The 12,096-nt window shown below is 61.5% G+C and overlaps 1 protein-coding gene across 1 annotated transcript; it reads right to left on the bottom strand.

The window, feature by feature from the left end:
* Positions 1 to 1,045: 1,045 nt before the first annotated feature.
* On the bottom strand, positions 1,046 to 12,096 carry LOC112949555 (tyrosine-protein phosphatase non-receptor type substrate 1-like). Its single transcript, XM_026041992.1, has 8 exons — positions 12,015 to 12,096; positions 6,216 to 6,566; positions 5,735 to 6,049; positions 5,127 to 5,477; positions 4,535 to 4,636; positions 3,969 to 3,990; positions 3,256 to 3,295; positions 1,046 to 2,472 (listed from the first exon to the last, which is right to left on the bottom strand). The coding sequence occupies exons 1-8, from the start codon at positions 12,094 to 12,096 to the stop codon at positions 2,218 to 2,220; spliced, it is 1,518 nt and encodes a 505-aa protein (XP_025897777.1). The 3' UTR covers positions 1,046 to 2,217.

The following is a 12,096-nucleotide window of genomic DNA, read 5'->3' as shown; positions in this document are numbered from 1 at the left end:
TTGGTGGCTGTGGGTGTCCCCGCTGCAGGGCCCGTGGACAGCCCTTGGTGGCCGTGGGTGTCCCCGCTGCAGGGCCCGCGGGCGGCGCTTGGTGGCACTCTGCGCACGGCGGCAGGAGGGACGCGGCAGCAGGGGCCGCGTGCGCAGGGGTCCCCGTCTGCAACCCCCGAGCAGCAGCGCTGGGGACCGTGGGTGTCCCCGGCTCTGTCCCAGGACACGCGGCCCGGCCGGCAGGGCCCCGTCCGTGCCGGGCTCCAAGGACGGCGTGACCCGGTCACAGCAGCCGGAGCCGGGCACCGCTTGAGTTCCCCTCGGAGCTTCCCCTTTCCGCCCTGGCACTACGGGAAGCACCCGGCCGCATTCCCAGCCCTGGGGGTGCTGCCRGCTCCTGCTCGGGCCGGAGCGGTGGGGAAAGGCCCGGAGGTCACTGCAGAGCGTGGACGCACTGGGCTCCCCAGGGAGTGGGAGCACAGCGGGAAGGGGGCAGGGGCTGCCCCCTGCCCTCCACCACGGGCCAAAGCCAGTGGCACCGGCTGCATCCAGGCCCGTGACGCCTCCGGCCGCAGCGTCACTCACTGCGGGTGCCYGGGGCCGCCCACGACCCCCCTCAGTGCGGGAGGCGCCAGGGCAGCTTGTGCACAGGGACAACACAGGGGTGACAACGCGGCAGCCCTGAGCACACAGCAGGGATGCTCTACGCACAGGAGCAGCATCGGACTTTCCACTTTTATTACAAAAATATCTTGCAAGCAAAAATGAAAGGAAAAAAAAAAAACCCAAGTTGGGTGTGTACAAGCAGTGACACAGCCCACAGTGGCCCCAGGGCTTGCTCCGTGCCCTGGACAAGCGTGTCCAGGGGTGACATCCTACCTGAGGGGCACACGGGCAGCACAGGGAGGTGGCAGCGTCATCCCACCAGCAAGGCAGGGMCAGGCCAGGCCAGGGACACGCAGCAGGTGACACAGGAGCTGCAGGGACCAGTGGCCAAGGGCAGGGAGGGCTCTGTAACACTCCAAACTCCACGGGGTTCAGGGGGTCTTTACTGAGGCCTTGGTCTTATTTTTGCACATTTTATCCTAGTACAGAGCAGTACACCCACATACAACACAAAACACCAGTTTTAGCTCTAAAAATTAGCAGTTACAGGTAAAACAGTCAAAACTTGTTATATGTTATTTGTGGGAAAGCCCTCGCTCCCGGGCTCCCTGCCGTTGCCCCCTGCTCTCCCGGTGAACGCGAGGGCGGCAGGGGACGTGGCGGTGGCTCCAAGGAGGCCTCAAGGCACCGGCTCCGGTGCTGGCAGGGCTGGGCTCTCGCTCCGAGCCCAGGAGGCTCCGTTGAGGGAAGGCTCTTCCCAGAGGGAAGCTGTGTCCGGAGCCCCGAGCCGCAGTCCATGTCTGGGTGCCGTGTGGCCCAGCGCTGGCAGCRGGAGGAATGGGCCCTGGCCCCGGGGGACAGCGAGCCAGCACAGGGGCAGTTTGCTCACGTCTCCCCAGCCCAGGGGAGGTGTTGGCCCTGGTGGGACTGAGGTCCCACAGAAGAGACACTTCGGAAGATAGATGGGTGGACGCTTTTGTCCTTCCTTTAAAGCCATTGTTGCTGTGTTCCGCACACGGAGCGGCCGGAGCGCTGCAGAGCTGGCTCTGCTGGAGACGACGTGACTAGAGGGAAACACGGCCAGCCTGGCCCAGCAGCCACAGCCTCCGCAGGGCCCTCTGCCGCGCTCGGGTCCCACAGGGCCCCCTTGGCCGTCGGGGGCTGCTCTGGAGCGGTGCCCAGGTGCCCTCAGCCCGGCTCGAGGGTCCTCAAGCTGCAGAGAGCTCTGTTCCTTCCAGCAGACATGGCCCTTGGTCAGGAAAGGGGCTCCAGGCCGCTGCACACGCCTGCGGTCAAACCCCGCGCCCCGAGGCCGAGCGGCCTCCACAGCCGCGCGGGGACGAGKCGCCCGCCGAGGGCGGTTCAAAGTCCGGCTCTGTGCAAAGGGCTCCCAGGCGAGGACGCAGCTGCAGGGGCTGCCGGAGCCTCCCAGTGCCGCGGGCAGCACTTCCACGGGGAAGCTTTGCTCCCCAAACGCAGGTACCGCAGCTCAACGTACCCTCCCTAGTGCTCAGTGCTGTGTCAAAATCCACGCGTGGAGCAGCGGGACGGCTCCCCGAGGCGGAGCACCCCCACTGCACGTCACCAGTCCCCACGAGCCCCGGCCAGCTGCAGCCCTGCTCACTTCCTCTGGATCTGGACGCTGGCATACTCGGAGCCGGCCTCCTCGGGGCGCGGGGCCGGCCGCTTGGGCGCCTTGCTGAGATGGACCATGTCCAGGTCGGCATAGGTGAGGTTGTCGTCGGGGGCAGGCGCCTGGCTCGTCTGGATGCAGGCGTACTCGGACTGCTGGCTCATCTCGATGATGCGCCGGATGCTCTTCTTCTCTTTGTCGAAGTTCAGGTCTGCGTAGGTCAGGTTGTTGGCATCCGATTCCTGCGCGAGATAACGCGAGTCGCTCTTCTATCAGGATAAGGGAAGCAGGGATGGAAGTTCCCTCCTCCCTGCCACCCGCGCCAGCCCAAGCCACCGGTCGGGAGAGCTGATTCCACATCAGCTCAGCCTGGGGCAGCTTGGTTGGTGAACTGGGAGCGATACCGGGAGCAGACTGGAATGATCCAGTAGCAGCACCTTCCCCTGGGCTACACCCTCAGCAAACCACGCTGTCCAGGGGCAAGGGCTGCTCATTTAGGGCTAACGTGCCCCACTAGCCGGGATTTCTGAGGTGCCCCTGAGCAGACGAGGCTCCAAGGACACCCAGATGTGGCAGTTCGTTGCCCCTGGAGAGCCCTGCTTTCCCCACCGTTCCCTTGTGGGTGCTCTTAGGGATGCCAGAGGTACCACYGTCAGGAAGGGGTGGCCTGCCCAGCGAGCACAGCCAGCAGACGCAGGGGGATGGACAGATTGCTGCTGATCACGACATGCCTCATCACTGCGTCACCAAATGCAAACAACTCCACAAATAGCTTCCTGGGCTAGTGCACAGCTGGTTCTAGGCACAACTCAACCCAGACTTCCCTGGGAGAGAAAAGGGAAGGGGCAAAGGCAGAAAAGATGCTAGGAAGTAGCATCCCCATCCCCAGGGGTAGTTTTTCTCCTTATCAACTTCAGCTGAGGACCATTTAAATGTTTGACACGGGAACTGCCGGGGCCTGTTCCAGTATCTGGTATTTTCATGGTTTTTCTCCCTTCCCCAGTTCCAAGACTTAAGCTACATACCTGGGTAGCCRTCCCACTACTCTTCTCTGGCTCGTGCAACCTGGAGAGGGAAAACAAAACAAATCAGATCACTGAGGTGCCCTGGTGCCCCTTTACTGGGGACAGAGCAGCTGGGGCACTGGGCCAGATGGGAAACAAAGTCCTTCCAGCAGTGTCACGCAGCCAAGCAGGATGTGTCCCCACTGGAAAGCACTCATGCAGCTCAGGTGCCCTCCTGCCCTACAGCCACGTTTCCGCAGGCTGGGGACTCAACTCCCAYCTCTTTGTGGAGCCTCGCCAAGCTAAACGCTGGGTGTGAGAGCCCATGTTGCTGGTTGTGCTGAGTTCAGTGGTGCTGCAGAACCTCCTCCCAGGAGAGGAGCTGCCAGGCCCAGAGCTGCTGTCTCCCAGTGGGAGATGTCCCCTACACGCTCCTGCCCCCAGGAGCTCCTACCTCTTTCACAAAGCTTTCGGGACCYAGCTCTGCAGGCCAAGGGGAAACACCCTCTCCTCATACCTGGGACCTGGTCCAAGCACAAGTGACCCCRCGCAGCGAGTGCCCGGCAGAGCTGCCTGGGAGGCAGGTCCCGCTGCCAAGGAGGCGGTCCCACGGTGACACCCCTGGGCTCCTTGCTCAGTCCTAATCCCCAAAGTGTCCCTCTTTGCAGGCTGAAGATGTTCAACTCGCAGTACCCTCAGATAACCACTTGAGGAATATAGAAATCACCACTTACCTAACAGATGGGGAGCTTTTACCTGCCAAAAGAGAAGTAGTTTAGGAAACAAAGCAAACCCCAGCTACCCTGGGGGTGTCAACCCACRCACAAGACCATGCAAAAGCAGATGATCTTTTTTTCCAGAAGCATTTTGATGATATTTCAATTTATTCCTGCAGAAACTTTTCCTGGCAGAGGGCAGGACATCTAGGGTGGTGTTAGATGTTTTAGGTGCTGGGAGCAGCAGCACAATTTGGGGCACACTTAGAGACCAGGTCTGGCAGAACAAAACAGGCGGCGGCAGAGAAGGTCACAGTCTTTAAGAGTGTGAATGTGACTCTGTTCTGCCACAGTCAACCTGGAGTTGGGAGCCTAGTCAAGTGTTTCAGGCTTCAAATTCCTGCAAGGCACAGGAACTGGAACGCAGCAGCACCAGGGAATGTGCAAATAATCCGTTCAATTCTGCCCTCCCCTTCCTCTGGGAGCTGCACTAGTGCCAGGAGTTTGAGAGTCAGACTACAGGCACGCAAGAGGAAGAAAGAGGTGGGAAGCAGCCGCGCTCTTTCCACMCGTGACCTCCTTACCTTTACTCTGCTTCACTCGGATGAGGTAGAGAACAGCAACCACCAGCAACGCCAGCACAGTGCACATCACTCCGACTGCGATGTATATGAAAATCAAGTATCCTGAAATGGGAATGAGACCAGAGGTTACAGTAGGTCTGCTAGTACCAGCACGACGTAGAGCCTGCAAGAAGAAAGCTCCCTGCTTCCCTCCCCTCCTGGCAGGATAAAGGGGTTCAAGAGCAGCACAGTCCCCRGGACAGAGAGCTCCTTGGTTTTATCTGTTAGGTCCTGAGAGACATTCCCTAATTTGGGGCCATGCAGGACTGGATAGGAGCCGAGACAAGCAGGGCTCATAGAAGCCATCCTGGTAAACCTGGAAAACGCTGTAATGGTGCCAGGCCACCAGTCAAGCCCAATAGGAGAACAGTTTGTGAAAGGGGCCTTCGGATAGCGATGCCTYGACCTCTAGGGATGACTATGCAGGTCCTGGCAGGATCCACCCTGATGCAGACACAGGATTCAGGGCCTTAAATCTGCCACCTTGGTTGGACTGGGCCAGCCCTACAGCTCCRGAGTGGCCCCAGGAGCGCAGCCGCTGCCTCCCACTCACCCTTCCCGTCAGCGGCCGGGTCAGCAGGGCCCCGCTCGGCGGGCGGCAGGGTGACGAGCAGGGTGACGCTGCGGCTGACGGGGCGCTGCGCGTCGTGCACCACGCKGCAGGTGATCACCGACTGGTTCCTCTCCGCTGCCGCCTGCACGGCCAGGCTGCTGCGCAGCTCGAACGTGCCCTGGGCGGTGAGCGCGGGGCCGCCGGCCTCCGCCAGCACCTCCACGCCGTTCTCCAGCCACGTGAGGTTCAGGGCGCCGGGGTAGAAGCCCTCCGCGGAGCACGTGAAGTTCACGGTCCTGTTGAGCTCCACGGCGCCCGCGGGCCTGGCGAGCAGGCGCAGCGCGGGGGGCACTGCGAGAGGAGGCGCCTGGAGCCCCGCGCGCCGGCGCCGCGCGGCCCCTGCCCGGTGTGCCAGCGGGGAGGAGGCTCCGCGCCCGGCCCCCGAGCCCGGCTCCGCGCCCGGGCCCCCCACGAGATCCCCCGGGGGAGGCTCCGCGCCCGGGCCCCCCACGAGATCCCCCGGGGAGGCTCCATGTCCCCAGGGGAGGCTCCGTGTCCGTCCTCCCCGAGACCCCGGGGGAGGCTCCGCTCCGTYCCCCAGCCCTCACCTCGCAGGTTGTTGCTCACGTTGTAGGTGCTGCGCAGCGCGGTGCTCAGCGTGGAGTGCCTGACCAGGCAGCTGAGCTGGGTGCGGACATCGGCGGGCACCAGGTTCATCTCCACCGCGCTGCTCATGGCGTAGGACGAGTTCGTCTCCTCCAGGATGACCTGGGTTGGCAGCGCCGACAACTGGTGCCCGTTTTTGAGCCACTGCACCTGGATGTCGCTGGGAAAGAAGCCTCTGGCCGTGCAGGTGAAGYGCRCCGAGGTGCCCGGCTCCACGCGCTCCCGGGGCCCGTGCACGACCACGTCCACGGGGCTGGCTGTGGGGAGAGGCGTTTGCCCACGGGATCAGTGCTCGGCCCCGCAGTGCCCGGGCAAAGGGGCTGCGCGGGCTGGRCGGGCGCTGGGGCAGGCGGGGGTCCTGCCAGGGGCCCCCAGGGTCCCGCCCGGCCGCGGCTCCGGCCCAACGCCCAGGGCTCCACTCACCGTTCASGACCACCTTCGTGCCGCTGCCCGACAAAAACACCTCRTCCTCGTAGTCTCCCTTCCTGAACTTCACGCAGTAATACCTCCCGGCGTCCTCCACTCGCATGTCGCTGATGCTGATGTCGTAGTTTGTGTCGGAGCTGTCCACCASCCTCGTCACACGGGGCCCRGAGCCTTTTWGGTCGTAAATGGTCTCGTTCTTTCCTCGCGATTCCTTCAGCCACTTCACGGGCCCTGCCATCTTGTCTCCGAGCACGGTGCACTKCAGTGTGAGCGTCTTCCCGACGGACACGGACACCTCGGCCTGGGGCTGCAGCACCTGGAGGGTCACGCCGACCTGGGCACCGGCACCTAGAGCAAAACCAAACTCAGGTTACACACTCCTCAAATGCAGGAGCGCTGTGGCCCTGATCTTAGCAGAGCCTTGGCAATTACCAGGAACCCAAGTACCAAGCCAAGCTTTGTGGTACCCTGTACAACCAAATCATCCACCGATGCCAGCTGCTGAGCCTTGCTGGCAGGGCCAGCTCTGTCCCATACTACAGGCCRTCCATCTTGGTCAGTCAGGAGGAAACGAGCTTAAAACGCAGGAGTCTCCTAAAAGGAAGCTCTCTTCACAGACACGGAATCAATACCACACTTGCTGCACTTACTCTCCAATTCCTATTAAATTCCGGTTCTGCCACAGCATAGATACAATCTAAAACCTGCACCAGCCAGGCAAAAGATTTTCCTACATGTCTCCAACAGAGGAAACCTGTTCTCTTTGAAGCGTCTCAATAAGGCAGCTTCTGGATCCATCCGACCGTGTCGTCCTTGCAGCGCGAGGCAAAACAGAGCGGGCGCCCGCCAGGCAGCCCTGCAAACACCTTTGTGCGTGTGCACTGACGCGGGGCGCGCTGCCCGCGCTCTCCAGGAAAGCACGCCGGGCCGGGGCTGCAGCTTGCTCCTCGGACGTGGCTCTAGAAGCGCCCGCGGCGCCGCCGCGGCCGGCAGGGCCGGGCTCTCCCCGCGCAGGTGGGAGCTGCCGCAGGGAGCGGGCAGGCTCGGCCCACCGCCATCGTCAGCAGCGGCACCTCCCAGGCGGCCTAAAAACAGCCGCAGCCTCAGACAGACACTCCGGAGCCTACACGCGGCTCCCTGATATATTAATTTTGGCAACACTTGTCATACCCGTATAGTTAGTGCGGCTTAATTGGAGGAGATTTGAAGGCCTGTCACCGCTGAAGGGAGCGTTTTTAAGGCGCGGGGGAGAAGCGGGAGCGCTGCAAGAGGCGCCCGGCCGCTAACACGAGCCAGGTCCTGCCGGCGGCGACGCTCTGGGCAGACGGGCAGCACACSGGCCACGTCACCGGTGCAAAACCGAGCAGCTCTGTATCCCAACGTGTAATTCCCACTGCAGGGATGGCGCGAGGAGCTCGAGAAGACAGGGAGGCTGTTAAGCCCTTGTGATTTTCAGCCTCAGTTCATCCCTCTGCAAGTGCACTTGTTACCTGCATTAACAACCGCTTGCTCTGGCCAAAGGGCGAGATTTGCTCTGGCACCAAGCTGCCCAGATTAAGCCTTTTTGCAGGGTGTTAATGCACAGCGTCTCATCCTCTGCACAGCCCGACGCTTCCCAGATTAAGCCCTTTCGCGGGGTGTTGAACCACAGCCCGATGCCCAGAGCCCGACGTCTCCATTGGCAAACGGGCCAGGCTGGCGCCGCCAGCCCAGAGCAYGAGGCGCGGAGGCAGAAACCTGCTCTGTGCCACGCTGGCGCCTCCGTTTTGTGCCCGAGCAGCGACGGCAGGGCCAAGGCAAAGGGCTCCCGCGCCCGGGCCCGTCACCAGTAGCGCTTCTGCAAACCGGGGTTGAGCAACACGGATGGGAAGTTTCCACAGCACAGAACTACCTGCAGCCCCCTCCACCGTGCAGCTTGCTGCCTGGCACGGGGCCCGCGAGCRGCCATGGGTGTGTGGCAGAGCCGCTCGGGCGCCGGCCCCGTCCCGCTGCCCACCATCCTCCCCGAGAGGAGCAGTGTTAATTCGCTGTTAATTATTTACCCACCCATGAGGCCGGCGGAGCTGCCGCCCGGCGCTTCGCTCGCCATGGGGCCTTGGGCGCCAACATGGYGGCGCAGGCAGCACCCAACATGGCGGCGCCCACCCTGGYGCGTCGCCATGGCGACGGGGCCTGCACCCGGGCGGAGGCCRAGCCTCCATGGCGGGCGCCAAGGCCATAGGGAGAGATCTCCATGGGTGGGCATGGAGCCAGCATACCGGGCGGGCAGGCGGCACCGTGGGCTCGCCGAGCGCACGCCGGAGCCGAGCGCGCGCCGGAGCCGCCAGCGCCGCCGCTTCATCCTCCCTCTCTCCATCTGTCGGGAGGCTCAYGCGGCGGCGAGCGGCGCGGCGGGGGCAGCGGGGCCGGAGCGCGGCCGAGGCGAGCAGCACCACCGCCATCCCTGGCAGCAGTGCATTATATATACACATACATATACACTTTTTTTGTATCTCTCATAGCCAGCCCTGCATTTTACCCGTTGCCAGCACCTCGAGAGCAGGCACGAAACCACCGTGGCGGGAGGCGGGCGGCACAGCCTCCGTGCCGGGCAGCTCCAGCCTCCTCCGCGGCTCCGAAACCCCGCGACTTTCGCCCACGAGCCGCTCAGCTCCTGCTCCCCACCCAAGGGAGCCGATTCCAGCCCAAAGGGCTCCCCGGCCCCCTCCTCGCCGCGGTGGGAACGCGCGAAGGGGAAGCTGCCGCGAAACCCCGACGCGCAGGGCGGAAAATGCAAAGTTCTCAGCCGCGCTCCAGCTTCCCCCTCGCCCCACGGCGGCGGTGGCAGCTTCCCCTTGCGCAGCCTTGCGCAAAGTCTCTCCTCCTTCCCTTTTTCAAGGCACCGGTACCACGGCGAGCCCTTTTCCAGGCGGCATTCCCAGCGCTTCCACGCGGATAACGTGCGCAGCGCTGGCCATGGGAGAGCTCCATGCCACCATCACAGCACATACCTCAGCCTGCTCCACGGCAAACCATTAACGTAAAGAAATTGCTTCCTATGCCCTCCTTTGGATGCCTTCACGGGGTGAAACCTCTTTCTCAGGGGACATTCACAAAGCGCAGTCCTTCTGCTACCGAGATCAAGGGGCGCCGAGGTGCCTTAACCCTCTAATCTGCTCCATCCTGCACTCAAGAATTAGCGAGAAGAGTTCAGGTGCCCGGGAGGCGCCACGCGAGCGTCCGTCCGCCCATGGACACCCTGGCACCGCAGGCGGCGTGGAAAAGCGGCGCCCATTGCAGCATTCCCATCCCGAGGAGCGGCCCGGCAGGCAGCGCCCACCCCAAACCCCATTATTTCACTTCATTTCAGAGCAAAACAGCGCTCCAYGCTCCCACAGTGGGGGAAATTTTCCGTCTCGGCAACACATTTCCCCCCTCCTTGTATTGCACCTTTTGAAGCATTTGAAACCGAACAGATTGCGAGAGGCTGAGGTTTAATTCAGCAGAGGGCTGAAATAGTTCCTGGTAAAAATAGATTTTTTTTTCTTCAGAAGTAGCTGGGTAAGGAGTTTTCGGGCTGCTAAGGGAGGGCCACATGCTGAAGAGGAAGTGTGCAGCTGGCCACGAGCATTTGGGAGTCACGTCACTGTCACCCGCTCGCTCAACGTCCCCATGTGCAAAGCGGCCCCAAAATTATTTGCAGGGTTCGGGGCCTGGGATTTCACCTGCAGCAGGGTCCCCCCACTAAGGAAAATGACAGGTGCTGCCTATAAAAAGAGCCTGGAATCCGCAGCTTCAAGGAAAGATCCAGGGATAGTTGTGCCGCGTTCTGCGGATGCCAGGCAGGCCTGGGGAGGCTGCAGTTTAGACCATACTTTATACACCCCATCTCAGAGGAAGAATCAGATCAAACAAAGACAATTTGAGCTTTCTTTCTAGAAGAAATCAGAAGATTTCTTCTGATTCGAAAGAAATTCAGCTCTGAAGCCCAAGCCCCCAAACCCAGCAGGTTTCCTCCCCCTTGGAGTCCCCAGGAGATGCGGCTGAAGCCCCTCATTTGGGAAAAGCCTCCATGGAAGCGCTGCTCCCGGCTCAGACGCTGCAAGGGGACTTTGCAACGCGGCTTTCCAAGTTTTCACTCCTCCTTGACCTCACAGGAAAATAGCGCCCTGCGTTTTCCCTTTGCCCCTTGCTTCCCCAGGAAGGCTGCCGGAGCAGCACGAGGCTCTGCCAGCTCCTCCAGAGTTGAGCAGACAGTTGGACCAGAGGCCCCACTGCAGTGTCTGAAACATCAGTACAAATTACCTCTCTATCCCAGTGCCTTCGCCCCACCACGGAGCCAGGACGGGCTTTCTCTACGGCTCTGGCTTGAAAACCAGGTTCTTCACTCTGGGAGCACATTTGCTTAAACACAACAGCTTTGTTTTAGCTATTCAACCCTGGTAGGAAATTGTAATGGTTCACTGGGAAGCTGGAAGTCACAGCCAAAGCCTTCTTGGCTTTCAGCAGCTCCGAGTTTTCAGCTTGGGGCCAACACTTCTCAGTTGTGATCAAGCAACTCGGAAAGGAAGGAGTGTTGTGCTGAAAGCATTTGCTTTCTGCTCAAGGTTTTTTTTTTTTTTTTTTTTTTTTTTTTGCAGTGGCAGGCTCAAATCTCTGTCGAAATAAAGCTTTGACGGTAAACATTTCCGATGAGCCCCGCAGACAGCGGCTTCCCTGCGCCCGCCGCGCGGGATGCCTGGGAAGCGCACGCAATTTGGTAGCAACGTTCCCGGCTGCGCGGGAGCCGGGGCACAACGGGGCTCCGGGGCCTGGAATCGGGCAAAGTCCCAGGACAGGCTTGGGGTTGATCTTAGGGAAGCCAGAGACCAGCACAAGAGAGTCTAGGATTGCAAATTCACAGCCCAGGTCTAATTTAACRAGAGTTCCATCTGGAAAGGGGAAGATTGGGAAAGACTAGGCAAAACTGCTGGTGCCAGGACACTCCTAARCTCAAATTGCTGTTGGCCCACAGCATTATCCAGAAAAGCCTTGCCCTTCGGCACAGGTAGCACGGAAGGAAGGAGAAAGATTTCCTAGCAGAATCACACAGGACTACCAGTGCTCAAGCGAAACATCCTTGAAAGCAGCAGACACCAAAGGCTCAGTTCCTGGTAGGTCAATGGACTTCTCACCCCYATCAAGGGAAGGGAAACAAGCCAAGGAGAGGAATTAACCTCGATCCTTCCCTTTTGCTCGTGCAGGGCCACAAGAGCCACCAGCCTGGGAATGAGCTTTGGCCCCGGAGGGGCCAGCAGGACCGAGGTGGCCCACGGGTCCTCGGAGCCAGCGCAAACCCCGTGGCTTTGGGGCTTGGTGGTCGAGTAGCACGGCAAGAGTGAGGGGCAAAAATAGGCATTTTAGGAGGGGAAAAACCCCTCCAGAGGGGAGCGGAGGAAGGCAGCACTGTGCCGCCTTCCCCTGTCTCACCGGGAGGGCTCCCTGCTGCCCGCAGGGCTGCGAGCGGCATGCCTGCTCCCGTCCTGCCCCGTTCCCTGCCAGCCTGCCAAGGRGAACCTTTCCCTGCCGAGCTGCTTCCCGGCAGAGCAGAGCCGCAGGGCAGCGCGTGCCCGCCCGAGCTGCCCCTTCCCCGCCACGTTACACAAAGGTCACTGTGGAAAACACGGCTATAGGGACAGCAACTGCAGGGCACGAGCAGCRGGGAGCAGAGGGGCAGCAGGGAGAACGGGCACACGCCAAGGGAGGAGGAGGGGAAGGGAAAAAATTCCTTCTGGGAAGCGCAGGCAAACGTGTCAGCGGGCCGGAGCCATTGCTTACCTGGCCAGCCATGCAGCGAGCCGAGCAGGAGGCAGGTGAGGGGCAGGAGCGCAGGTCCGGGCACGGCGGCTCGCCGCTCCAT

This window comes from Nothoprocta perdicaria, unplaced genomic scaffold (genome assembly GCF_003342845.1).
Source record: "Nothoprocta perdicaria isolate Ctin4 unplaced genomic scaffold, notPer1 scaffold_3, whole genome shotgun sequence".
Classification (NCBI taxonomy): Eukaryota; Metazoa; Chordata; class Aves; order Tinamiformes; family Tinamidae; genus Nothoprocta; species Nothoprocta perdicaria.
Note: the sequence above shows the minus strand (reverse complement) of the source record. Positions and strands in the feature narration are given on the sequence as shown.